Below are 27988 nucleotides of genomic sequence, written 5' to 3'. Positions count from 1 at the left end.
CATAGTGTGATGCCCTGGCCAAACACACTACAGCTTCGGCCGCCTTCGCTTCACTTGGGAGCTTGTTAGAAATGCAGAATCTCAGCCCCACCTGAGACTTACTGAATCAGAACGTGCACTTAACAATGATTCGTGTGCACTTGATGGCTTGAGAAGCCCGGCTCTCTACCTCCCGCATCTGAATGGCCAGCACTGATACCCAAAAATCTGGGCTGAGAGTCAGGAGTCATGTTTCCCCACGTACTGTATGGCCTTAAGGAGTATGTTTAACCTCTTTATGCCTTTGTCTCTCCATCAGTTACAAGACCTGACCCTGTTCTCTTGTAAATGATATCATGGTGATAAAACAAAAAGCCTTAGGCTGAAACTCTACTGCTGGGTCCATGATCTTTGGGATTTGGGGAATTAGTAAGAGAAAGATGAGAGCAAGCCATAGGACTAGATGGGGGTGAGTAACAAAGAAATAGACTTCTAGGGCTTCCCTGGTGGTGCAGTGGTTAAGAATCCTCCTGCCAATGCAGGGAACACGGGTTCGAGCCCTGGTCCGGGAAGATCCCACATGTCGCGGAGCAACTAAGCCTGTGTGCCACAAGTACTGAGCCTGCACTCTAGAGCCTGTGAGCCACAACTACTGAGCCCACATGCCACAACTACTGAAGCCCACACACGTAGAGCCCATGCTCCACAACAAGAGAAGCCACTGCAGTGAGAAGCCCACGCACACTGCAACAAAGAATAGCCCCTGCTCGCCCCAACTAGAGAAAGCCTGTGCATAGCAATGAAGACCCAATGCAGCCAAAAATAAATAAATAAATAAAATTAAAAAAAAAGAAATAGACTTCTAGAGAGAAATGTGTATGCATATGTGTGTGTGGATATAGATATATAATATATTCATATAAAACAGCAAATAATAGCCTCAGAGATGACTCAGAGTAAATCTCAGCTAAATCACTCTTCACAGAATGAGCGTCCATAACCCCCACCCCTAGTCAATGGTTCTTAATCCTGGCTGCACAATAGAATCATCTGGGAGCTTTTAAAAGCCTCAAGTCCCGCCAGCCCTTCAGACCAATTACATCAGAGTCTCTGTGGGAGGGACCGAGACTTTACAGTCTGTAAATCTCCGCTGTGCTTTTCAAGCTTTAAGATGCATACAGATGACCTGGGGGTCATTTAAAAAGCACATTTGGATTCGGGAGGTCTGGGGTTGGGGCCTGGGAATCTACCTATCTAACAAGCACTCAGATGCTTCTGGTCCAGGGACCACTTCGAATGGCCAGGCCCCAAGATGCTTCAAAGGTGCAGACAAGTTTGAGAATATGTTTTTGAGGATGTTGTGGGGAATTAAACGAGGTTGTAGATGTGACACATGTTGCATATAATTGTCACTCAATCATCATAATTTTCCTGTACACCCCTTTCTTGAGTAATAGTAAAAATCAGGGGATAGCAAGGAATAGTCGATAAGGTGGGACTCTAATATTTATTGAACACCCACTACGCACTATGTGCTTTAAAATATGCCACCCCAATGAGGCCATTTTGGTGGGAGCAGAACAAAATCAGAGATAAGAAACTTGCTCAAACTTGGTCACACATTGAATAAAAGGCCAATCCTGGATTCATGCCAGGTCTTTCCAATAACCACACCTAAGTGCTTTCCAAGCTGCCACGCTGCCTCTCACCTAGATGGCAAAGGACTTGCATGTGTTTTGACAGCTGGGCAGAGCAGGCCTTGCAGGGAGACAGTGGAGGCCATTGTAGCAGCAGCTGCAGGGATGTGTGGAGTCAGGGCCAGGGAGCAGCTTAAGAGTGGAGAAGCAAGTTACCTCAACCAAGAGGACAGGAAGATTTAGGGATTGTGATTTTGGCCTTCACCCAGGGCTTTTCCAGGACTTGTTACCTTAGAAATGTTACCATAACCAAAAGCCATTTACTGCACCTCTGCTGAGGCTCGGGCTGCTTCTCTGGGTACGGTCCTTGCAATGCCCTTATGTCCCACATCCCATAGTTTACTGTGTGTTCCCACATGTAATATCAGCATAAGGTGCTCTCACCTCCACTTTCCAGATGAATAATCCAAGTCAGAAAAATTCAGGGACTGCCCCAACTTCTCATGATTAGACAGAGGCAGAAGCCAGACCAGACGTCCTAACCAGATCCTATGCATGGGAAGACTTTGGAGGTTTACATCTGGCAGAACTTTCAATGACTGTTCTGTAGGCAGGAAAAAGGGAGCTGTATAGGGCCCTCTGGGAGTCCTCCAGACAGTGGGTGTGCAATTCTGTGTGCCCTTCAAGGAGAGATGTGGAATCACATCATTATTTGGAGTGGAAAACAACTAGACATCAGGTTTCTGTAGCAAGAGCAGAAAAGAATGCTTGTCCAGGATCCTGCAGGAATCTATAATTCACCCCAGTAGCCTTGTGAGGAACCTCCAGGCTCTTCAAAAGACACCTCCGGGACTGGAGACACAGGTTGAATTAATTTATCATTGAGTTAGCACTGCCACCCTGTGGTAGAAACTAGGCACTGCGTCATCCTTGTCTTCCACGTAAGGACTTCGGCCTAGCATGCTGTTGCTTTTCCCCCCTTTCTTCTCTCTTCATTTAGCTTATATGACAGGACAAATAGTAATGATATTACTGAGATGGGAAAAATAATCCAGGAGACAGTTTTGTTGGAGGGAGAATGAGCCTGTATTTCAACAAATTGAATTAAGTGTGTCTGTAACAGGGAAAACAGCAGAATTCCTTTCAATTTCATGGCAAGGGGAAAGATATAAATAAATTAGGTCTACTACTTTGCTATTGAATGTAGAAAATTTGTAAAATCCTTTTACTTTTAATAGAAAATATAGATGTGGTTTAGGCCATAATTAATTTATGTTTCCTTTTTTTCTAATCAATCAGGCACACAGTCCCTCCTCTTTCCAGGAAAATTGTCCCAGTGGGGATCTTGGGGAGGAGACCAGGGATTGTACATTCCTTTACCTCAGAGACAACTTGCTACTTTATTTGTAACCTTAATTCAAGTCCATTTGTCAATAGGCAGAGTCATCCTTCCCAGCGAGAAGATGGGGGGGGAGGGATGGGGGATAGTATTCTACTGTACTTATATTTCTTTTTAATAAGAGCTTAAATAAACTCTGAAATCAATGGATCTTAGAATGTAGGCACTCTTAGGAAGCAAATTTTGTGCCTTTTAAATTGAGCTTTATACAATGCCGCGGTTCTGCAGAAGTGGCACCTTGATGAGTCTCCCTAAACCCATTCCCTGAGTGAGATGCAGGGGTATGAGTGGGTGGACTTGGGGCTTCTGAACAAACAGCTTCAGGTGGGGCTCTGGTCGTTCCCCACCGGGTGCTGTCAGCCCCTCCCATCTCCTGCCGACCCAGCCCAGGGTGGAGATGCCCCAAGCCCACCTTCCCCTCTCCAGACAGACTTGGGGATACAGGGCTCAAGCTGACGCTGTCCTTGGCCACATCCGGCCAACCTGTCTTCCTCCCTTCCTCTCTGAGCACCAGCGGGGGCTCGATCTGTTTGGGGACATGGGCCACTCTTGCTGGGTGTCTTCAGCCTCGTCTAACCTTCCAGCCCTTCCCTATTGGAGTCTTGGGCTCATCTCCCCTCTTCTCAATGTGTTTCCTCATCCCTCCTTAAGGATTTAGTGTTTCTAATGGGGACATAAAGGGCGGGTCCCCAATAAAGATCTTTTAAAGGTCCACGGGCTGTGGAGGCAGAGTCAGTATCTCTGGGCCGCAGAATCCATCGCTTTCCTGGTGACCCACTCCATCGGTGTGTGAGCCCGGCTCAGGTCCCAGGTTTCCCCACCCCATCCCCACTCCAGGGCTGAAGACAAGGATCCTGTGTGGACGCTGGAGTGAGCCCGAGTGGCATCTCGACCTCCACAGTGCCTGGCACAGGGCGTGGTCTAGGAAACAGTGCTGTGTGAAGGCTGCGTTCCCCTCCCCACCCCACAAGGTTTTGCAAACTGACTGAAACGGCCTCTGCTTTGAGCAGACTTCTTGGGAGTTAGATGTTTCTGTGGCCTGATTTTCTGCATCTGCAAAACCAAGAGGCAGGTCCTGGTCTGCAGGAACCCCAGATGCTGTTCTCCTGGCCACCCGCGCCCACCCCCGATGTGGCCCCTCCTCCCCTCAGCTCCACGGGATTGGCTTTCAGTCTGCTGCCTCCGCGGTGCCTGGGGCAGCTGTCCCTCCAACATCAGACCTTCTGAAGAGACCTCAGTCACCCTCCACCCATCTCCATTTCCCTCTAGGGCCATGGGTCTCGCCCAGGCCCGTGCACCTGCTGTGCCTCGTCCCTGAAGCGCTGGCTCTGTGGGAGGAGCAGAGGGACATCCAGGGATGGGGACCCCAGCGTTAATGTCTCAAACTCAGATGCCCGCGGGCTCCGCAGGGAAACACACAAGCTGTAACTGCTGGCAGAGCACGTGCCCTGGGCAAAGGGCAGAGCCACCCCGCGTCTCAGACTGTCACCATGGAGCCTCCCCTGGGGCTGGTGGGGCCTCATCTTCAGATGTCTGGAGTTCTAAATAAATTGTCCTGAGTTTTTAAATGTCGGCAACTAAGCAACGTACAGCTAGCTGTCTTGACTGGTGGGTGCTGGCGGCTACTCTCAGTGAGCAATTCGCATGTGCCTGGTAACATTCTGGGCCTTTCTGCACAGTTAAGTCACCATTACTGTCGTCACACCTCACAAGTTGGGAAACAAATGCCCAGAAAGAGTAAGTCATTTGCAAAGATCACGATTTAATAAGTGGTATTTGAACGCTGGCAGCCTGGGTTGAGCTCCCACAAACAAACCTGGGGCTTTCACCCCTTTCTATGCAAGTTTCTGAGTCCTAACAGCTGTTCTAATGAGCAGCAGTTTCTGCGTGCGTGGTGAGGACACACTATCATGTTCAAGTCTCACGACAGACCTGAGGTGCATATTAACATCCTTATGTTATGAGTCAGGAAGCTGAGTTCAGAGAGCATGACTTTCCCAAGATCTCTCAGCCTCTGTGGGGACCGCTATGGCCAACACTCAGGTCTGTCTGGCTCCAAAGTCCCGGCTCCTTCCACGCAGCTTGGTTTCTCTCTGAATCCCCGGTGTCCAGCCTCGGGCCAGGCTCAACAGGCCCATCGGGGCTCCTGAGGGTGCTGGACAGGACTCCCGGGCAGCCTCCTGCGAGGGGCTCAGTCCAGGGTGGCCAGGGTGGGCCTGGGTCTGAGCAGCGCCCTGGAGAGGCTCACTGCTCTCGGTCCCGCTCTCTTTTCTGCGGCGAGAGGCACTGCCAGATTCCCCTGTGCACCATCTCACTGCCCAGAGCATAGTTGATGGCGTTGACCGTGGGCACAGCCTTGGCAATGAGAGCGGGCACCTGTTGTGACAGAAAAGTCCAGGAGAGAAGTTTCAGAGCCTCTGCTCCTCTCTCTGGTCCCAACTGGTGACCGCAGTCCCCCATGCTCGCCCCGACATCCCCCCAGCCGCCAAGCATCTGTCCTTATCTTGATTCTGCAACCTCTAAGCCTTCTCTGACTATGACATACGTCGGTGGTTGATGCATGGAATCACAATCCTCTGGGCACCAATCTCAGCCCCTGGTCCCAGAGGGTATGTGTCACCATCTGGCTGGCTGTCCCTGTCATCTCACATAAGCCTAGGCCATGTCGAGCAGCGGCCCTGCGTCACCAGGGGACAAGCTAATACCCAGTGAGTTATGAATGTTCAAAGGAAAAGAGAAAGAGAGAGCTTATCTTGGAGGCCATAAAGCCAGAAAGAGAGATGGGGTGAAACAGAAGCACAAAAATGGGGAGAGCTTTGGGTACTGGCGGTGTCTGTACCATTTGCAGCTTGGGGGAGATGGAGGTCACATCCGCAACGGCTGCGTACAGATATAGGAGAGCGTAGGGGCCCCAGCCGAACAGCAGCGTCCTGGCTGGCAGAACGGTGTTCACCTGGGGAGACATGGGTAAAGGAGGGAGGCATCGACTTGCTCTAGGCGGTCGGCAGCCCCCTGAGGTCCAGGAACCAGGTCGGCACTCGGCAGGGCTGTGGGAAGATGCTGAGCCTGTGGGGGAACCTGGGACCAGATGAATCTCTCTTCTGTTTAAGATGCCTGACCCTAGGCCTCTCGTTCAAGCTTACTTGACCTCAACTGCCTTGTCTGTAAAGTGGCCTGATAATGCCTGACTTGCCGGGACTGGCGTGGATAATGAGCTTCCTTCCTGGTCTGTGTTCTGAGAAACCAGGGGCTCTGTGAGTGTGAATGTGTGCGTAAGGGTCCTCAAGCTGCGCTACCCTCACAACTCAGCCCCAGAACCAGCTGGCCATCAGTAGCTGCAGCCAACTTACAGGTCAACCAGTCCTGGGTTCAAAGGGGCCGCTTTCCGCCGTGTGAGATAGAATCAAGCCGCAGGCGATGTGGTACCACCTGTGGCCACAGAGGGCGCACGACTTGCGCTCTAATTTCAGGGTGGAACTTGCTAAATTCCAGCTCCCCACATACATTCAGAGGTTAAAATCCTGACGCTAAAAATCAGTGCCTATTTTCTTATTGACCATGTCGCCTTTTAACAAAGAAGGTGACTTAAGCTCGCAGGCGTGGTCCCTGGGACAACGCGTGGCGACCTCTGCTGATGTTACTGAAACGGATGGTTTAAAGTCAACACGGAAAAATCCGTGTGGCAGCCTTGTCTCCTGGTCGATTGAACCTCCAATAAAATGTGGCGACTTTGAGCACCCAGGCAGGGCTAGGGGAGGGCAGAGCGAGGAGGACAACCGTGGAGGCGGTGATGAGCGGGAAAGCACCGGCACAGCCCTCGCCCTCCTTCTGTGACCAGGGGAACCTGGGTCCACAGCTAAAATCGATTTGTACAGTGCTTTTCCAATTCAAAGAAAAAAAAATGTGGCAGATTGTGGCAGAGTGTTTCTTTTATGCACTACGATTGCCCACTTGAGTGGTGGAGTCCCAGACCTGGGTTTGAGCCAACTCTGCTATTACTAATTGCATGGTTTTTGAGTTGTTTAGCTAATAACCCCTTTCAGCCTCAAATTTCTAATCTGTGACCTAGGGACAGTAAAACCTTCCTTCCTCGGGGAGTGGGTGCAAAAATGAAATGATATAATGCACATAAAGTAACATTAGTACCTGGGTTTTTTGGTTTGTTTTGTTTCTGAGTTTTTGGTACTTCTTATGATTCATCTGCTAGAGACTGTTCAGTTGATAAAGTTAAAGGAAAATCGTGGCAAGAGAATATTAATGCAGAAATTGAGAAATGACCAGGAGGGCTTATTTTGATGTATTGTTTTTCTTGGACAAATGTGCTTTCAGGTGTGGTTTTATGTTGTGGGTAACAGCCTGTGCCTGTGATTCAATGAAACATCTTGAAGCAATTTATAAGTAGCATTTAAAATGCATGTAATTTTGTGCCAACCCTCACATTCTTGGGAAGGAGCAAGTGTAACAGCAAGGATGGTGTCTGGTAGGGTACCCTGGCTCTCAGAGTTATGGGGTCTGGGTAAGTCTGAGCAGTTCTGATACTTCCTCCCAGGTCTTGGTGATCCCCAGCAATGGGGAAGGTGTGTTTCTGCCCTAACACCCCATATGCTCAATGTACGAAAGCTGGATTTCTTTCCTGATCGTTGAAAACACAGAGAACCCCTGGTTGTTGTCACATCATTCATGTTCCCTGGTGTCCCTGAGAGGGACAGAGAGATTTCTCCTGCTCTAGGTGTTGATCCTTACCGGAGGACGGCCAGTCTTCCCGAGTTTCTGCTCCATGAGCCGATAGGATATGACTGTGATGAAGAGGGGCAGGAGGAAGTTGAAAAAGGCCATGGTGAAGAGGAAGCTCGTGAAGTTTCTGCAGACAGAGGGGATGGAGGAGTCAGGATTGCCTCTCAGAGACGATCAGCTACCCTAGAAAGCCCACCAGACTTTGCTCTAGACAGTCAGGTGCACGGAACTGCTCCCATCAGATGCGTTTTCAGAGTGTGGGTGCTCCCAAGTCCCAGCTGAACTCCCCTCGGAACCAGAGAGCTACTAGGTCCTCCTGGAACCTGCCTTTAGGAGCCAGGGAGCTGGAATGAAGGATAGTCCTCCTTTAACTTGCTGTTGGGCGGTTCATGTGCTCAGCCCTGCTCTCTGTATGTGCCCCAAGCATAGAGAATGGGACACTTTAGTTTGGGAAACGTGTTTCCCAAATGGAGATGTCAGTGGACCAGGAGGAAGGCTCATCCAAGGAGTGTTCCTGGCATAGGGATTTGGAAGGACCCTGTGGATGAGACTGGACGTTGTATCACTGAAGAAATCATTGAAGGGACCAGAGAAGAGCCTGGGGTCCAAGGTAGTGGTCACGGGGAGGCAAGAGAGCTGCCCAGAAGCAGGTGGGAATTACAGGGAGGTAGGCTGCCATTCCATGAAGGGGAGACCATGTCACCTGGGTGCTGTCCACTAAGGAGGAGTGGGAAGGAGGGCTGCCAGAAGGACTGGACACCAGCTGGGGAAATACCTGCAGGGAATGCCCTGAAGGGCATTAGACAAGACCCAGTGTTCTCCAGTGGGCTTGACCAGGGAAGAGGGTCATCAATGCAGGTGCTTTATGAGTAAACATGAATAAACATGTAAAGCAGATTAATGCAATGTGGCTCTAGTGGAAGCAAGAGGTGGACTGAAGCCCATGTGGTCCCTCCCCAAGGCAGCCCCTAGAGGGAGCTCCGGACTCCCCAGAGCCAGGTCAACCTGGCAGTATACTAGACGTGTGGCCCACAATGGTAGGCTCCATCATGCATTTATTCTTGTCTCTCCAGGGCTTGGCTCACAGCAGACGCTCAAGGAATTCCGAGAACTGAACTCTATGCCAAGGAGGTCCCTTCCAATGCAAAGACCTTAACATTCTTTGACACTATCGAACCAAGGATATGACTCCCTGTAGAAGTTGGTAAGTCAGAGCTGGGACATCTGACTGTACTGAAGGTGGAAAAGGGGTCATGGAGCTCAGTGAATGTTATAACCAACACAGGCCAATAGCTCCCTGGATAGGACCCCTTCTGGGGCCCAACTCTGCACCCCAGTTTGCATAACATTCCCATCACTTGGCCAGTCTTTGGAATGGGCTTTCCTTAGTGGGTATCATGACTAGGGAGTTGAGATTGTCTGGCAAAAGCTGACATGTCCCCATTTGGATTTTCAGCTGACACTGCTGTCCTACAGACTCAAAGCCAAGACTCCCATGGAAAGGAGCCTCGAAGCTGCTCCCCTCACCTCACCTGTCCCTCCTGGAATAGTCCAGGGTGCAGCATGTCCCCAGCGGCTCACGGTCATAGTGTCCCCAGCCCAGGAGGGGCAGTGTTGCCCAGAAGGCAGAAGACAGCCACACAAAGAAAACCAAGGAGACGGCCGTGTTCCAATCCAGTCGGCTGCCTGCATGGGACACAGGAGGAGGGTGGTTGAGAGGAGGAGATAGCTTGGCAGAGTGAAAAATAATGGACTCTATGGTCATGCAGAATGTCCCTAACTGCTGGCTCCGATGCTTAATAGCGTAGTGCCTCGGGCAATTAAGAGTTTCTCTGAGCCTCAGTTTTCTCCTTCACAAAGTGGAATGATACTCCCTGCTTCAGAAGATTGTTATGAAGAATAAAAGAGATAATTTTTATTATAACACCCCCCCCCTTCCCTCTTCCCTGTTTTCGTGCTGCTCGCCTGTGCCCTCCAGCACGGGAAGAGCTTTGATCCAGAGGCCCATGGGACAGGGATTAACTGCTCTATATTAAGGCCAAGAGAAGGTGTGCATTCACGTGTGCACATGTGAGAGCGCATGTGTGTGTGTGTGCACGCATGCATGATGGTCTGAGGGAGCTTTGGGGACAGGGATGGGGTAGAAGTGGTGGGAGAGGCGCTCCAAGGTCAGATGGGGTGGGAGGGGCTCAGATAGGAGTTAGGATAAGAACAAAGGCTTTTTTTTTTTTTTGGCCTGGACAGAGGCATGTGAATTTGTGGAGGGCAGGGGGCCATGTGTGTCTGTGGCCAGGGCAGATCTGCGATTCCAAAGGGGAAGTGCTCAGGTCTTGAGGTCATGCTAGCTATGGACCCCAGAGTAGCCTCTGTGCCAGGCAAATCCGCAGCTCCAGGACTCAGAGCCCAGGAGACAAAGGGAGAGACTCCCTCTGGAGGCATCCAGGCCATGCCCAATCCCAGCTCTGCCCCTATAGCTGTGTGACTCGGGGCAAGCTACTCAACTTCTCTGAGCCTCTGCTTCCCAGTCTGCAAGCTGGGGGTTTGCTGTGAGTGGTAACTGAGCCACGGCCCCCCAGATACATGTTTATGTATCTCTGTGGTGAGTGTTATTCTAAATGGTCTATGGGTGAACATGTTTTTCTACTTTAATGTGTATTATAATTATAAGGACACTAAAGTTGTGATTTCACAGATATTTTTGGAATGAGACTAAAGCAGGTGTTTAAATTTTTTAAAACGGGTCACTTTTAAGAAAAAAAATAACACAGCAGGTGGTACACTGATATGGATAATTATGAAGATAGAATTTGACAATACAGCTTGAAAAATCTGGAGCTAGACTCATTTTCATGAAGCCTTCGCATGACAGAGGCTCCATGGAAGTGTGGGGTGCGAAGGCACATGCCCAGTTTTACACACACACACACACACACACACACACACACACACACGCCTCCTCTCTGCCTCCCAACAGTGCCTGTTTTCAAGGGTATTTTCTGTATCCAGGATCTCATTTGATTTTCAAAATAAAACTGCGAGGTAGGTTATAAAAATCATCCTGCAGAGGAGGAGACTAAGTTCACAGAGGACCTCTGACTGGCCTGAGGCTGTAGTGGGGGCACAGGCAGCCTTCCCAGCATGTGCCTCAACACCTCTCCTGCACTCTCCCCACCCCTCCTTTCCTGAGTGCCCACACCCCACGCTCATGGTCACCTACACCCACCCACAGTTCCCTGAGCTGGGAAACACTGAGCAGACCTTCTCCCTGATCACCCTCAGTAGGTGGATGTCCCTCCACTGTGGGAACCCGAAGACATACGGGTGCAGTAGTGGTGATAGCGCCCCCAGGCGATGGCTGCACTGCTGCAGATGCTGGCCAACACGGTTGCAAAGCCCTGGAAGCCGTGAACCTGGCATCCTTCTGAGCCATAGGGCCAGCGCCTGTGGGAGACATGGGGCACCAGTGATCCCTCCCCCCGTCCCTGTCTTCCTCCCTCACCTGCTCAGCAGCAGCTTGGAAGGCACTTTTAGCTCCTTAGGAAAGGGCTTTAGTATCTGTTTTTCCTATGAGGAAACTGGGGCCTTAGAGATGGAGCCGCTGCGGTGAAGGGGTGGAGCCTGATGCCGACTCTCCAGGCTCAGGGTCCTTCACGGCACCTCTGTTGGACCGAAGGGTCTCCCTGGTGATCAGATGCCTGCATCACAGGAAATGGAACAACCTGGTTGGGAGGAGAGCTTGTGCCTGAGCCTCAGAGGGGAAAAGGTACTGAGCCAATGTCACACAGCAGATGAAGACGAAGACAGAGGGTAGATCCCAGGCCTCCCAACTCCCAGCCTCATGGGCCAAGCAAGGTGGAAGCTTCAGTTGTCCCTCCCCAGCCCTGGGAAGGGGTAGGAGGAGAACAAGGCAAGGAATCTTCACTGATTCAGACCCTACAGACTGATCAGCTCTGAGTGTTCATAGGAGGGCAGCGGTGGGGTGGGGGTGGGGCTCTAGCTTTCACAGGAATGTTCCTGTCTGCTTAAGAAAACAATCCGGTAAACACCTTCTGAGGCCAATTTGGAAGACCCTGGTTTGCACATAAGGTCTTAGACACGTGTCAAAATCCTGTTTGCTTTCACAAACACTTATTTATGGCTTCCTAGGTGCCAAGCATTGTTTTACGTTATTTACAAATAATAAGTCAATACTTCCAACAACCATATGGGTTAGGTAATAATATGCAATTTACGGGAGAAGCCGAGAGATAGAAATAATGAAGTCAGGATTCCAACCTAGGCAGCCTGGTTGCAGAGCCCATGCTCTTAATCCCCGCAGTCAGCCAGCTCTGATGGTCAGGTCCGAGCAACTCCTGCGTTCCAGAAATCGGCTGGGGTTCTACAGGGATAGTCTGGAATTCGGATTTAACCTAGTTCAGTCTGCCCACCCTCTCCCCTATCATCTTCTACAGGCAGGTAGAATGTCTCTGGCTTGCTGCCCAGTGCCCAGAGGCCAGGCCCCAGAGCCCAGGGACTGCGGAGGGGGCAGGTACCGGAGGAGGCTGGACGTGGCTGCCATGAGGGCATTCAGGCTAATCCCACTGTCCGACAGCGCCAAGCTCAGCACCAGCAGGTGGCTGGGAGTCCGCAGCTCCGGGTTCTTGCAGAAACAGAGGATGGTCAGGCTATTGAGGCTGAGGCCGGAGAGAGCTGAAAGGAAGGGGAGAGCTGGCACCGGGGCTGCAGAGGCCCTCCTGGGCTCAGAATGAGGGGCCATGGGGTGGCTGGGGCCTCAGCAGCCTCCCCGAAACCCTCAGCATCCATCTCAGTGCAGCTCACCAAGCCCCTACACAGTGGGCTGGCCCTCAGGTACCGAAAGCCATGAGATGTACACCCTGCCCTCTACCAACGCACGGTCTGATGGGAAGACAGACAAGGACGAAGTCCGCTAAAGTGCAGCACGGTGTGTGCCGGAACAATTACAGTCATGGGCAGCCACTGAGCCCTTATCACGTGCCCGGCAGGGTGTTGCGCACTTTATGTGGGTCCTCCCAGTCAGTCTTCACCTGGACACCGTCCTCCCCACTTACTGCAGAGAGGCCGAGGCTCAGAGATGCTGGCCAGCTTGCCCTAAGTATGCAGCTAGGAAGTGGCGGAGCTAGGACTGGAAATCAGGTTTTTCCAATTCCAGAATGCCTTCTCCAAGGGCTCTGGAACAACGTCAGGGAGAGCGCTGGCAACGTAGAACTGGGAGCTTCCCAGGACACCAGGCAGTGAGGTGAGCTTGAAGGGAGTGGTCTCCAGTGGTAGACAGACCTGACCTTGAACTTCGGCTTTATCACTCATTTGCCGCCCCTTATGCTCCCTGCACCTGGGCTTCTCCCGTCTAAAGAGGAATGGGGAAGGATCCTGCATTCAAACTGTGAGCGTCCACTAGGAGGACAAGGTGTGGAAGAGCATTCTTAAAAGAGGGAACAGCACGTGCAAAACCATCAAGCTGTAAACTTTCAAGGCATGTTTGAAGACCTAGAGAGATGCTAGACTGTAGGGTTCCCAGTGGAGAGGAAAAGGGGCTTCGGCCACCGGACGATGACATCCAGGGTCTCTGGGACCAGCCTGGTGGCTGTGGCTCCCTCTCCACTGTCAGTTCTTGTTGGGTGAGAAAATGTGTTGATTATTTCTCTGGACCTGCTTTGAACAAGGGCTGCAGCCCCCATCAACCTAGTCTTGGGCTGTGGCCCAACTCCAGCGCCTGCCGGCCCAGCTCTGGCCTCAGTGAGCATCTTAGGGGCTCTGAATTGAACCTGGTACCTCATGGACCCAGGTCACCCCTAGAGCAGGAGACCTTACGGCCAAGGGAATGGAGGTGGTGCAAGTAATGTGGGGCTGGAGAGGAAGGGAATGAATGAACTGAAAACCCGGGGTGTCTATCTAGGCCAGCAATTTATGCCCTGATCCCATCTAACCTTTACCGCCACCCACTTGGCACGTCAGGGCACCAAGGGCCAGAGAGCTCAAGTGTCTTGGTTTCAGTGACACAGACAGCAAGTGGCAGAGCTGTCTGCCTCCAGAGCCTACCAGGGGCCTGATCTTATATGAGATTCTTAGCAGGACTTCCAGGGAGCGGATTCAACTTTCTCTTGGCTGCAGAGACATGAAAAGCCCTGGTTCTTGGTCATGCCCTGCGCAGACGTCCCCTTCTCAAAGTTCCTCCCTCCCTGAGCCTGACCAGCTTCTCTCTCTTGGCTTCCCAGCCTGCGTGCTGCATCCCGCAGGTGCAGCCATCGGAAGACCCCATGGGTCTGGGCACAGAGGAGTAGGGTTTGGGGACCTCTCCTTGCCAGCTTTGCAGCTGCGGTCTGGGTTCTGGGACCCAGCCGAGTTCCTGCTCCACCCCGGCTCCTGCCTGGCTCACCTTCCACCAGCAGCACCGTTCCCACTGCCAGGACCTCCAGCTCGCCGAAGCCGGTGGGCAGGGTCCCGGACTCTGCCATTCTCTCTGCCTTTCTCCCCGCTGACCCAGCTCTTCTCTGGCTCCCCCAGCCCAGGTGCCTCTGTTATAAAGGGCCATTCCACGTGCTGGCACATGCAGGTTATTATGCTAGACATTGAGCTCCTTTTTGCTGCCTTCCCTGGCCCCTCCAAATCGTCCTCTTGGCTCGGGCAGAAGGAACCCATTCACCAGTTAGACAGTGCCGCCTTTGTGAAGCCAGCACAGAGTCCTGCCTCATTCATTTCGGCTCCATCGGATTAAGGACCTGGAATCCAAATGGTGTATGGCTGAAAGCTAAATTAGAAGAGAGTTGCATAACGCAGGGAGGGATGGGGGCAGAAGTGGGGATATGAGATGCAGCTGAGCCTGAGAGCGGGTCAGGAGCCAGGCCCTTCCATGTTTTCAGGTGCTGACAAGCCTAGCACCTGTGTGCATGTGTGTGCACGTATGTGTGTGTGTCCACCTGCTCATGTGTGTGTTCTCACAAGCGATGGGGAAAGAATGCTGGTTGGGAAGTCATTTGCTGTCATAGAAAGAGCTCCAACTGGGACTAGAGACTGGTTCTGGTTCTGCATTAACCATTAACTAGCTATGTCCCTGGGGCGGGACCACTCGGGTCATCTCAGTTGTCTCTTTTGCAAAGTAAGCATCTTTGCCCCTGGCCTGTGTGAGTCTTGGTCAGAAGAATACATGTTGGATATAGCCTTTGGGGCTGCATTTCCTGTCTCCCATAGAGCACTTAAGTTATGCAAGCACAAGCATCTCCCAAGGCACTGGATTGGGACAGAGGGGCTTCTGTCTTCTTGTAAGTGGCCCATGACCCACTAAGAGTGGTGCCTTCTATAAATGAGGGACTGCTACAAGTTACACACTGGCTTATAGTGACAGTTACATCAAGAAACACTATTCCTGGGAATTCTCTGGGGGTCCAGTGGTTAGGATTCTTCGCTTTCACTGCCAAGACCTAGGTTCAATCCCTGGTCGGGGAACTAAGATCCGACCAGCTGCACAGCGCAGCTAAAAAAAAAAAGAAAGAAAAAAAGATAAGGAAAAAAAAAAAAGAAACACTAATTCAGAACAACTTAATTCATTTTCAGGTAAAGAGACCAAGGCTCAGAGTGCTACCATTACTGAACACAAGCTCATGTGCCCGATGCAGTGAGGCTAAACAAACGTAAACATCAGTTTGAAGCAGAGAAAGGTTTATTGCAGGCCATGCAAGGAGAAGGAGTGGCTCGTGCCCCCAAAAACGCAAACTCCCCGAAGGGTTTCAGCAAAGCATTTTTAAAGGCAAGGTGAGGGAGGGGCATGGCTGGTGGTTGCAGACTTCTTGGTATCAGATCCTTTGTTCTTGCAGCTGTCCACCTATGTCAGGCCACGATGTTCTTGTAAACCTTCAACAAGACAAATGTTATTCTCTTTCTGCAACTCTTTATCTCTTTATGAATGGCAAAGTGTTATACTCTTAAAGGTCAGAGCTTTGAGAATGGGCTATTCTGTATCTTTCAGGCTATAGGCAACGTTCTTAACTCTAAGCCAAAGCAATAGAATAACAAAGTTAAAGAAACAGATCTAATATGGAGTCAGGTTTGTTCTTCCTTATTACACTACCAGTAATATAGCTAATATTTATTGAGAGCTCGCTAAGTAAGGGCTAGGCACTGTGCTAAATGATCTTATGATGATTCCTACCACAAATGAACAAATTAGATACCATCATCCTTTTTGTTCCACACAAAGAAACTGAGGCTCAAAGCAGTAAAGAATTGGCCTGAGGTCATGCAGTGATTCAAGGATGGAGCTGGAACAGAAGCCCAGTCTCCTACTGCCTGGGCTCCTGGTCAAGCAGCTCATTTTATCCTGTAAATGTTCCTTTCCCATGCCTTTCCTCTTGTTGGCCCTTTTATCCAAGCCTAACCACCCCTCAGGGCTGAGCTGACTTTCCACGTGTTCCTGGAAGCCTTCCTTGATTACCCAGTTACCAGAGAGTGTTCCCTGCCTTTCCTGATTTCCATCTTGCATTACTGTAACCAGCAACATATGTCAGGTTTTTTTTGTTCATGCCTGCAAGATTGCAAAAGACTTCAAGGGAGAAGAGAAAGCAGGACAGGACCAGGAACCAAGGTTAGAATTTAGGCTGGCAAAAGAGAGCAGGGTTGTTGCATCCCCAACAGAAGGAAGAAAAGCCAGCAGGAAGTCCCTGGTGTTCCAGTGGTTAGGACTACGCGCTTCCACTGCAGGCGGGCACGGGTTCAATCCCTGGTCGGGGAGCTAAGATCCCACATGCCATGCGGCATGGCCAAAAGAAGGAGAAAAAGCCAGAGAGGTGGGAATGGGCAGGGCTGGCTTTCTGGTTTGGGGAGGAGGAGGTACAGGTGGGAAGCACTGAGAAAATCACATTGGCTGAATCGGAAGAGAGGAAGGAATGGGAACCAATGTTTCCTGGAAGCCAATATTGTCCAAACAGGCCTGGCACAGGTATTTTGTGCGTATACCGGGGCCCCAGGTATCTGCCTTGGTCACACCTCACTGGTGTAGGTTTGTCTAGGCGCATGGGCTGAGGAACCTTCTGGAAAAGCCATAGGAACCAGGTAGGGTTTTCTGGGCCAAAGAGCAAGGCCTTGGAGTCAAACGTGAAGAATCAATGAGTGACAGGTGGTGTCTATGGTGGGATGAGGTTGGGGGTAGGGGACAATCAGTAAAAACTGACAGAAGCTTTTAGCTTCTCTCAAAGCTCTGGGAGATCCTGCTCTGAGACCCTCCTTGGAGTGAGATAACTTGAGGGGAGGGGCACTCTCCACCCTCAGGCCAAGACACCTCATACCTTTGGCATTGGTGGTAATGCCCTGAAGGCTCAGATGGCAGTGATCTGAGACTCGGTGCCGCAGGGTACCCCAGGAGGCAGCTGTTTGACCAGCGGGCTGGGAGAGCTCCTGAGTCCATGGGAGACACCTCTGCGGTTGTCCCCAAATAGCTGATTCTTCCCAGGTCCTCCATGAGCAGGTACTTGGAAGTGCCCGTGGAACTGGGTACTTACTACTCCCAAGAAAGCTTCTGTTCCCACAGGCTGTCAAGGTCTGAGAAACTTGGGTTGTTTAATTTTCATAAACACCCCGAGTAGAGTAACATTACTTCCCTCTGGCAGATAAGGACACAGAGGCCACAAGAGACCGTGTGGCTTTCCCGACATCACAGCCTGCAAATGGAAGAGCTGGGATTTGAACCCAGCTGGCCTGGCCCAGCACTTGGGCTCTTTCTAATGCCTTCACCACCTTCATCTCAATGCCTTTTCACTATAAGACAGGGTCACTGGAGAGGATTTCCAGTGGCCCTTATTAGAGGCCAGCGTCCATCTCTTTTGAGCCCAGGCACCCTGTGGGGGCTGTGCATCCTCAGCCTGGCTGGCATAGGCAGTCCAGCAGCCGCTTGCCTCTGGGGGGCTGCCCACTTCCTGCCGGACCCTACGTGCTCTGGGCCTGAGGCTGCGGCTCTGGAAGGGGATGCCCCACCCCCATCTTCAGGACTGGGCGATTCCAGGAAGCAATAAGCCGCTGAGCCGCTGTGGCCAGGGCTCCCCCTCCCTAATCCCCAGCCTGTCTATGATTATCCGATGGCTTCAGTTGGGGGTGTGGGCAGCTGCTGGGTTTGCTGGGCCAGCAGGACAGAGCAGTAAGGGACAGGCCCCTGCCCGGCCTACAGAGGAGCCAGGAGCCATGAGGGTGGCGGTGGGCATTCTGTGGCTCCTGGCCCTCGGAGGACCCCCGCAGGCCCGGGGCGCCTGCCCTTCTCAGTGCAGCTGCAGCCTCCATGTCCTGGGCAATGGCAGCAAAGCCAGGTACGGCGCCAGGTGTGCGGGGGGGGGGCGGGGTTGCCCAGCCTCCCAGGCTCCACCAGCTAGGCTGGGCTGGGAGGGGTTGGATGCATGGCCCTAGGATCGTGGGGGGGTGAAACCTCCATCTCCCTGGCCCTCAAGACCCAAGAGTCTCGTGGGGCTTGTCTGGGCTGCATTTTCTTCCAGTCAGCAGGGTGTGGCTCTGCCTTGGGGGTGGACCTGAAGTACCAGGTACCTTTACACATGGGGCAGGGGTGGGGCACAGGTGTGCCAGCTCCAGAAATCCTTCCTGAGTCTTCCTCCAGGATCCTGTGAGTGGAACCCTCTTTAAGGGCACAGGAGGTCTCCCCCTTACCTCTTTCTCTTCCTCTCCTTCTCTCCTGCCCCCTACTATCTTCTATCTCCCCAGCCCCTTCTTTCCCAGGACTCTTCCATTCTCTTGCCCCACCTCCTGGGGGTACCCAATCATATCCCAGGTATTTCTTACTGCCCCACCCATGATGGGACCACTCGATTCCTCATACTCTTCCCACTTTGGGTCTCCTCTGGCCCAGCCCCCAGGAGCCTCAGCCTTGACCCCTTTCGATGGGCTCTCAGAAAGGCCAGGAGTGCCCATTCCATTGCAAACAAGGGTCCCTCCATCCTCAGCCTCTTCTTTGACTTTCCTCATTCCCCATCTGAGCCCTGAGAGCACCTCCATCCTCTTCTCCTCCTCTCCCTGGGACGTCCCCAAGGCTCCTGTGGTTTGTGGACCCTTGCTCTTCCCCCATGACTCATTCCCTATCTCTCTTTGGCAGTCTTTAAACTATCTTTTCTCTGACCTCTTCAGCCCATCTGTTAATGACCACTGCATTTCCCAACTTACTCAGAGATTTCAGTCTCTGGTTTAGGGTCTTTCCTACCATCTTTCCAACCTTCTGGAATTTCATCCTCCCTTTCTCCCTTGTCTTAGATGGGTGTTGGGGAGCCACTGATGGCTTCTGATCAGGACAGCAATGTTATCAGTGCAACTTAGTGCAACTCTTTTTTTTTTTTGCGGTACGCGGGCCTCTCACTGTTGTGGCCTCTCCCGTTGCGGAGCACAGGCTCCGGACGCGCAGGCTCAGCGGTCATGGCTCACGGGCCCAGTCGCTCCGTGGCATGTGGGATCTTCCCGGACCGGGGCACGAACCCGTGTCCCCTGCATCGGCAGGCGGACTCTCAACCACTGCGCCACCAGGGAAGCCCTCAGTGTAACTCTTTCAATGATCTTAGCAATAGGTCAGGCTGATTGGGTGTGAGGGGAGGCAGAGAAAATGAGGCACCCCCAAGAAAGGATACCCCACGTGGTCTGAAGAACAGGAAGAGCTCCATTTTTGGCCCAAAGCTGTGATGCTCCAACTCATATGGCTCATCAGAGGTAAGGATCTTCTCCCCAAGGGAAGCCAGGGCTAAGCCCTGAATAGGCCAGGAATAGCCCATGGCCAAGGACAGTGTGACCAGGGTGACAAAGAGCCTCCCTTTCAGCCTACAGAGAGCACAGGGCTCAAAGTCATACAGCATCAGTGGCAGAGCTGGTCCTGGAACCCAGAACTTCAGTTCCATTTCAAGAACTCTTCTTACCTGATGATGCTGCCATGGGCAGGGACCAGGAAGGGCTTCTGATAGCAGGTTGACTTTAGGATGGAAAATGAAATTCCAAGGGCAGTTTCCAGGGCCCCTAACATCAGCTATTGGTTATGCCTCCTCTGAAGCCAGAGCTCTAACCGTCATTTCTACCTGCCCAGAAGTCCCACAGCTGATAGGCACCGGCCCATCTGCATGGAGTGTGAGGAATGAGGGGAATGAGGCCATGAAAGGCTGTTGGGAAACCTGAGATCTCCAGTGGCCAAGGGCACAGGTTGTGCAGTCAGACAGAGTCTCCTTTTGTGTCTCAGACACCTTCCTCACCCCATCTTTAACCGGGGTCTCTCGGAGGGCCCAGCCCTTACACCTGAGCACCTGATGGACCTGCCTGTGCTCCACGCTCCCCTATCATGAGCAGAGTGTGTGTACTTGTGGGTCCTGGGGTTTCCTGGGGCTGCGAGGGGGGGAGGAGTCTGGGCACCTGGAGAGATGTGCCCCCTTGTCCTTCATGCCTGATTTGCCCCACCAGGAGCCGTGCGGTTGGCCTGTGCTGGCTCTTATCGGTTTCTTTGATCCCTCCATTGACCGTTTTCTCCCCCTTCCAGCACATGTTTTCCCATCAACTCCCTTCCTCCCACCTACATCCAGACCTTCCTCCCTGCAACACCCAAGCTTCCATTATCACTGAAGGTATCATTGCCTCCAATGCTTTTTCTTCCTTTGCTGGATTATAAGCTGTATGGGGACGGGGGCTGTGAGCCTGATATTCTTCTGTCACTCAGCAGGGGTTCCATGTATATCTAAAGAATGAATATGAGTGGGCGGAAGTAACTGGGCCTTTTGTGGGCACCATTGACAAAAGCAAGCCAAGCCCAGCTGACTTTGAGTACTGTATGAAAGTTAAGCTGAGGGATGCTGGTGGAGCGTGTGTGTGTGTGTGTGTGTGTGTGTGCACACGTGTGCGTGTGTGTGTGTGTGTGTGTGTTTGTGTGTGTGTGCGTGTGTGTGTGTGGTGTCAGGAAGAATGATACGAGCAACGCGTTATGACCTTACAAGAGAACAACCTCTCTTAGCAGACGCGTTATGACCTTACAAGAGAACAACCTCTCTTAGCAGAGCTAAACAATATCCCCACCTCACTCCCACCCCACCTCCTTCAGTGTGAGCAGAAACATCCTCCAGACGAAACTGGGGCTGCCCAAGGGCTGGGTCCCTCACGGCCAGACTCAAAGTTTCGTTCTCTTGAGAATCTTTCCCTTTTTACCGTCTCTGTGTGTGTTGCTCTCAGTGATAGCATTTAACACAGTCCTGCATTGTCAGCTCCTCGAGGGCGGGGACTGCCTCCTGTTATCTCTCTATCTGCTTTAGTGTCAAACTTAATAGAATGAGGTTTAAGAAGTCACTGTTTGGGCAGAAGGAGCATTGGAAGGAGCTGGTAAGACTGACCTGATGTACTTGCAGTGCTGGGATGCAGAAACTTACAACAGTGGTCAATAGCAATCGGGCTTCTACAGGTGACAGGTATGCAGAGCTGGTACACACCTGAACTCATTCAAACACCCAAACCACCCTGTGCGGTGGAGTCTATTATTCTGGGGAAAATGACGAAAATAGAGGTTACATAATAGACTCAAGGATACACAGCCAACAAGCAAAGAGCCCAGAGGTGAATCCAGCTGTGGGGCTGCAAAATTCCAGCTTTTAAACACCTTGATCATCTCATGGTCCCTCAGTGTCAGGAGAGGCTCGAGGCATCCCGTGTGTGGCTTCCAGTTCTGATGCCGTTGCTATATATATATATATTTTTAAATAAAGAAAAGCCAAAGCAGTCACAAAAACTGAGCTATAATTTAACAAAGGAACCCTTTTAACTCATAGATGCAATGCTGCAATGCACAAAATGATCTCAGGATTTATAAATACTACTCATTCTTAGTGCACTGCAGGTGGCGTAGGCTGTAAGGGGACATAGTAGTTCAAGCTTGAGGTCCTTCAGGCCAGTGACCGAGACCAAACGGCCCTCCTGGGACACTTATGAGAGGCTCTGCAAGCAAGAAGCTCCCAAAGAGAAAACAGAAGGAACCTTGTTACTAGCCCACCTCCAGGGCACACCGCAGTCTGGGTTTGGTGTCCTATGAGGCCATGCGCACCAGGGGGTCTCTTGAAAGGAGGTTAAGTAAGGGGGAATCTCCGACCCCACAGGACTTTTGCTCAAATACTCCCATTTCTGTAACCAGGACAGTGGTGTGCAACGACCCTGACATGACCCTGCCCCCAGCATCTGTCCCTCTGGACACCTCCAGCCTGCGCCTGGAGCGGACGGCCATTCGCAGGGTGCCCGGGGAGGCCTTCAAGGCGCTGGGCCGCCTGGAGCAGCTGTGGCTGCCCTACAACGCGCTCTATGAGCTCAACGCTCTGATGCTGAGGGGTCTGCGTCGCCTGCGTGAGCTGCGCATGCCCGGGAACCACCTGGTCACCTTCCCTTGGGCCGCGCTCAGGGACGCTCCCAAGCTGCGGCTGCTGGACCTGCAAGCCAACCGCCTCTCGGCTGTGCCCCCGGAGGCCGCGCGCTTCTTGGGGAACCTCACCTTCCTTGACCTCTCCAGCAACCAGCTGCTGAGGCTCCCCGAGGAGCTGCTCACCACCTGGACTCACCTGCAGAAGGGACCCTTCCTTCCCGGCCACCACGTCAAGCTGGTCCTAGGTAAGAGATGGCATCCTTCACTTGGAACCACTTTAGTGAGACTTGGGGGTCTTAGGCAAGTTTATTAAAGCCTCTCTGAGTCTCAGTTCTTTACCTGGAAAATCACACTTGCCTTCTGGGTTTGAGTAAAGATTGAATGAGAGGCACACATTGGTAGGTAGGTTTAGGAGCTCAAGCTCCCAGCCAGACTGCTGCAGTTCAGACCCCAGCTCTGCTCCTTTTCCTTGTCCCATGAGGGGTTTGGAATCATGGTGAGGCCCTGCCAGAAAGTGGGTGGTAGGGAGTGGGTGGGCAGTGTCAGAAGAGAGGCCTCCTCGCAGGTGTCCCTGGAGCATGCCTCGGCTCATGTGAGGTCCAGCACCGAGGGCTGGAGCAATCTTAGAGCAGTTTGGGGCAGCTCCTGCCCTGAGGCCTGGGAGAGTCTCTCAAGGAGGGAATATTTATTTATTTATTATTTATTTTTGCTGTGTTGGGTCTTCGTTTCTGTGCGAGGGCTTTCTCTAGTTGCGGCGAGTGGGGGCCACTCTTCATCGCACTGCGCGGGCCTCTCACTATCGCGGCCTCTCTTGTTGCAGAGCACAAGCTCCAGACGCGCAGGCTCAGTAGTTGTGGCTCACGGGCCTAGTTGCTCCACGGCATGTGGGATCCTCCCAGACCAGGGCTCGAACCCGTGTCCCCTGCATTGGCAGGCAGATTCTCAACCACTGCGCCACCAGGGAAGCCCAAGGAGGGAATATTTAGACCCCCTCACTTCCTGGATGTGGAGCAGGGAATAGCAAAGCCCATTCCAGCTCCATCCACCCTACAGACTATGTCACCTGATAAAGGACATTGTATAGGGTAGTACTTACATGGAAAGACGTTGTTTCTTTGAAAATCAACTTTGAATGTCCTATATATATATATTTATATTTTATGCCCTCTTCTTATAATTCCTTCTCCCCTCCTAAAAAGTAGCCACTGTTATGTTTATTTGCATGTTCCCTATCGTTTACATTTACATACACATGCATATACAAACATACATGCACATAGAAATTTTAGCAAACATACATGCATATAGAAATTTTAGCTGTGTGTTTTGCATAAAATTTCATCATATCATATGTATCAACCAGCACTTTTTTTGCCCTGCAATATGTCTTGGAGATCTTTGTAAGTTACTACAAATGGATCAACTTCATTTTTTAAAACTCTGGCATAATATTCCATCATACAGTTATACTACAGTTTATTTAGCCATTCCTCCTTTCATGGGCCTTTAAATTGTTTCCATTATTTTGTTAACACCTGTGATGCCGCAGAGAACATTCTTGGCAATGCATCCTCGTGCACCAAGACAAATGTTTCTCTAGACTAGGAACTGAGAAGTGGAATTGCTGGGTCACGGAGTATGCACGTTAGATGTTTTAATATTAATCATAGTCTCTAAAGTGCCAGTTCCTACCCCCCACCAGTAGTGTGCATGACCATCCATGCTTGTGTCCACTCTGCAAGCTTATTTGAATGCCAGCCAATGTGTGGGCTCCATTCTAGATGCTGCAGATACAGCAGTGAACAAGATGGATGAACATCTATTCCCTCATGAAGCTAACAGTTAAAGTGGTCAGAATGTTTAACTTTTGCCAGTCTGACTGGTGAAAGTTTCATTGTCCTTTAACTTTGCCATTTGCATCAATTCTTTGGGGATTCTGTGTGAAGTCAGATAGCTCACCACCAGAGCTGGGCAGTGATGACTCTTGGGGTGCAGATGCATCAGGAAATGCATTTAACCAGTGACACAAGGTAGCCGTCACCTGGCTGGGATGGGGGTGGGGAATAGCAGAGGAGCCGGCGCCTTCCCAGCTAGTGCTCTAAAGGACCCGGGAGTCATGGATATACAAGGAGGTCTGAATCCACCTTCCCCAACCTTGACATTTCCATTCCCAAATGTATCAAATACAGGTATGCAAACATATAATATGCTATTGATTAGATGCTATCAAATTTAATAACAATCCGTGGAGGGTAGAAAGGACATCACATTAAATGCATTCATTTTGTATTTAGAAATGCAAACATATGAAAAGGAACTGTGTCTTAGAACTGAGGACCCACAATACCTCTCTATATGTTGAAGGTTATTTGACAGGGTAGGTGCAGTGACCTGCTTTCAGCTCTATAAAAGTGTTCAATTTTAAAGTAAAGATGGCTGGGAATATAACATAAGATTGGGTTCCCTGACATCCTCACTCTTGTCTTTTTGAGCCTGTGTCAAAGGGACCGTGGCTCAGAACAGCCATACTCTTTGCTGGGGTGATGCTGAAAGTGCCACTTATACTGGGAGAACAGGGGTCAGGAATTCCCTGGAGGTCCAGTGGTTAGGACTCCAGGCTTCCACTGCAGGGGGCCTGGGTTCGATCCCTGGTCAGGGAACTAAGATCCTGCAAGATGCAAGGCAAGGCCAAAAAAAAAAGCAGGGGGTGGGGTCGGGTTCATGAAGCATTTCTAGAAATGGATGGATTCTGGTGTATTGCAGTTATTGCAGAAATACCCACTGCCTGGCCGGTAGCCTGAGAGGATCAGTCTGAGAGTGGCAGCAGTAACTGCCAATTTTGTCGGCACGCTGTATGGCTTACCCGGCGCTTAATATCATTTATCTTTATTTATGCTTATAGCCACCCAGAAACGGGAGTAATGCTGTCATTCCAGATGAAGAACCGGGCTTAAGGTTGTAGTGAAGCAAGGAGCTGGGTCTGGAGGCCAGTTCTGCTGACCCTGAGCTCACAACGTGCCTTGTCCTCCCTGGGGGAGAAGGGGGGCTGGGACTGGGGATCTGAATATCTAGGTCTCACCTCCTGCCCTGCCTTTCACCCCTGCAGGGCTGCAGGACAACCCCTGGGTGTGTGACTGCCGACTCTATGACCTGGTCCATCTCCTGGAAGGCTGGGCCCCAAACCTGGCCTTCATAGAGGCCAGGCTGAGGTGTGCCAGCCCGCGCAGCCTGGCCGGACTGACCTTCAGCCAGCTGGAACTGAGGAGGTGCCAGAGTCCGGAGCTCCGTCCGGGGGCGGCCAGCGTCAGGTCCCCCTTGGGCAGTGCAGTATTGCTACGCTGTGGGGCCTCCGGGGTCCCTGGGCCGGAAATGAGCTGGAGTAGGGCCAACGGGCACCCACTCAACGGCACAGGTGTGTGAGCTCTGGGGACGGCTGTGCTGAGATCCAGCCTGGGGTGGGTGGGTCATCATCCCACATGCGGGGGAATGGGGCTTCAGGTTTGCCAGGGAGAGGGAGGTAGGCTGAGCAAGGCTCTTTACTCCCACCCTGTCTGAGTGGAGTTGGGGGACTCCGTCCAGAGGCTGGACATGGGGACAGTGGCTTCAGTAATAACAATGGATCTCAACCTGTCCTGTCATATTCCACCAGCCAGTCTATCAGAGACGTGGGGCCCACGCTGAGAGGAGCAAAACCCTGGTTTTTTGGTAGAAGATGCTCTCAGTGTATTTAATATTGATAGTAAGGTTCCAAGTTGTAAATACGAAGCCAGTATCACTAGGAGTAACTCATGCTAGGAGTTACCATCCATTGAACGCTTCATGTGTTAAATGTATTATGTACAAGGTGTCACTGAACTTTAAAGAGCAAACTGATTATCCTTCTATTTGGGGTGTAAGTAAACCGAGGCTAAATGGTTGGTCTGCAGCACACAGCTCGTACAGGGAGGAACTGCCTGTGACGTTTTTGCTGTGCAGATAGAGGTGCTCCATCCCTGGCACTTGGTGGGGGAGGTTTGCAGGAGTCACAGCCCACCTACATGCAGAAAGAGGGTGTAGGAGGAATAATTTCTTGGCACCTGACCAGAACACCTCCCATCCCTCCCAGCTTTCTTCTGTGTTTCCCCCAACTAGGTTGGCAAGCGTTGCTCTAGGACTGTGGGCTTGAAATCAATGTACAAACAAAACTGTGTAAGGAGCTCCACTAATGTAATACAGAAAGTTGGAGATGCTGTGATTGAAGTGGCAGTGGGGCCAGGCAGGGGTGTGCAGAGCACTTCTAGCTGGGCCTCTGCCTCAGGTTCACCCAACCCACCATACTCCCAAAGCATCAGCCTGCCACCCCTGACGGGTTAGCTCTGCAGAACTCAGGCCCTTGAAAGACACAGTGGGAGCATCTCAGATTTAGAAGGCTGATCGTTCTTAGACTATGTCTCAGCCTGTGTCTCCCCAAATTGGAGCCCAGGTGATCTCCATCCCCATGGCTAATCTAAGAAAAGTTCAGTGATGCCCAGTCTGTTCTTGGGATAACAGGGTGTTTGGCAGAATGTACACAGTCCAGGGGCTGTGAATTCAGCCCTGGAAGGAAGCTTGGGGCAGATGGGCCCGTTCATTCTCCCACACGTGCCTCTTCCCCACAGTGCACCAGGAAGTCTCCAGTGACGGCACGATCTGGACTCTGCTGGGCCTGCCTGCTGTGTCCCACCTTGACTCTGGAGACTACATCTGCCAGGCCAAGAACTTCCTGGGAGCCTCTGAGACTCTTATCTCCCTGGTCGTCTCTGAGCCCCAGACATCCACGGAACACAGTGGGGGCCCAGCGGCACCGTGGGCAAGGACAGGTGAGGGGGCAGAAGCAGCTGCATACAACAAGATGGTGGCCAGGCATGTCCCCCACATCCCCGAGCCTGCTGTCCCAGCCACTCGGCCCCCTGTGCCCAACACGAAGGAGCAACTAATCCTCCAGCCCTTCCAGATGGGGGCCCCAGGAGAGCACCTGGATGTGCAGGCAGGACCCCAGGAGGCCCAAAGGGTGAGCTCTCTCAAGGTGGTGGGGGACACTTACCAGAGCGTGACATTGGTGTGGAAGGCCCCCCAGGCTGGGAACACAACTTCCTTCAGCGTCCTCTACGCAGTCTTTGGGCAGCGCGACATGCGGCGGATGGTGGTGCAGCCTGGGAAGACCAGTGTCACCATCCATGGGCTGGTGCCCAAGATCAAGTACGTGGCGTGTGTCTGCGTGCAGGGCCTGGTGCCCCGGAAGGAGCAGTGTGTCATCTTCTCCACGGACGAAGTGGTGGATGCTGAAGCCACTCAGTGGCTCATCAACGTGGTGGTGATCAGTGTGGCTGCCATCATCGCCCTGCCCCTCACGCTGCTCGTCTGCTGCAGCGCTCTCCAGAGCCGCTGGCGCAAGTGCCACACCAGGGGCTCTGCTGAGGCCACAGGTGCCTACGTCAACCTGGAGAGACTGGGCCACAGTGAGGATGGCTCAGAGGAGCTGTCCCAGCACAGCCTCAGTGAGGCCGACAGGCTCCTCTCTGCCCACTCCAGCCTGGACTCTCAGGCCTTGGGCGTCAGGGTGGGCAGACGGATCAACGAGTACTTCTGCTGAGGGCCGTGCACACAGGTGCCTACACGCCTGCTCCCAACCACTCTCCCTCTTCGCCTCCCACACGCTCACTCTGACACCTGAATCCATGCTCACCCACTCTTACCTACTTGGGTATCTGCTTACTCATACATTTACACACCACCACCGCAACCACAGCTAACACTTATATAAGCACTTACTATGTGCCAGAAAGTGTTCTAAGTGCTTTATATACATTAACTCATTGAATTCTTATGACAACACTTTGCAGCAGGCACCAC

General features: G+C 51.9%; 2 protein-coding genes across 2 annotated transcripts; one reads left to right on the top strand and one right to left on the bottom strand.

Annotated features, from left to right (window-relative positions):
- Positions 1–5259: 5259 nt before the first annotated feature.
- Positions 5260–14222, bottom strand: RGR (retinal G protein coupled receptor; the record flags this gene model as incomplete). The annotated part of the gene is made up of 7 exons (XM_082674260.1): positions 5260–5391; positions 5855–5968; positions 7759–7876; positions 9282–9435; positions 11069–11190; positions 12282–12438; positions 14144–14222. The coding sequence occupies 7 exons, from the start codon at positions 14220–14222 to the stop codon at positions 5260–5262; spliced, it is 876 nt and encodes a 291-aa protein (XP_082530386.1).
- A 3712-nt stretch (positions 14223–17934) lies between these two features.
- On the top strand, positions 17935–27728 carry LRIT1 (leucine rich repeat, Ig-like and transmembrane domains 1; the record flags this gene model as incomplete). The annotated part of the gene is made up of 4 exons (XM_082674088.1): positions 17935–18056; positions 21896–22362; positions 25224–25529; positions 26755–27728. The coding sequence occupies 4 exons, from the start codon at positions 17935–17937 to the stop codon at positions 27726–27728; spliced, it is 1869 nt and encodes a 622-aa protein (XP_082530214.1).
- Between the last annotated feature and the right edge of the window lie 260 nt (positions 27729–27988).

Source organism: Grampus griseus (genome assembly GCF_964374135.1).
Source record: "Grampus griseus genome assembly, chromosome: 16".
Lineage (NCBI taxonomy): Eukaryota > Metazoa > Chordata > Mammalia > Artiodactyla > Delphinidae > Grampus > Grampus griseus.
The sequence above is the reverse complement of the archived record's forward strand: the minus strand, read 5'-3'. Positions and strand labels throughout refer to the sequence as shown.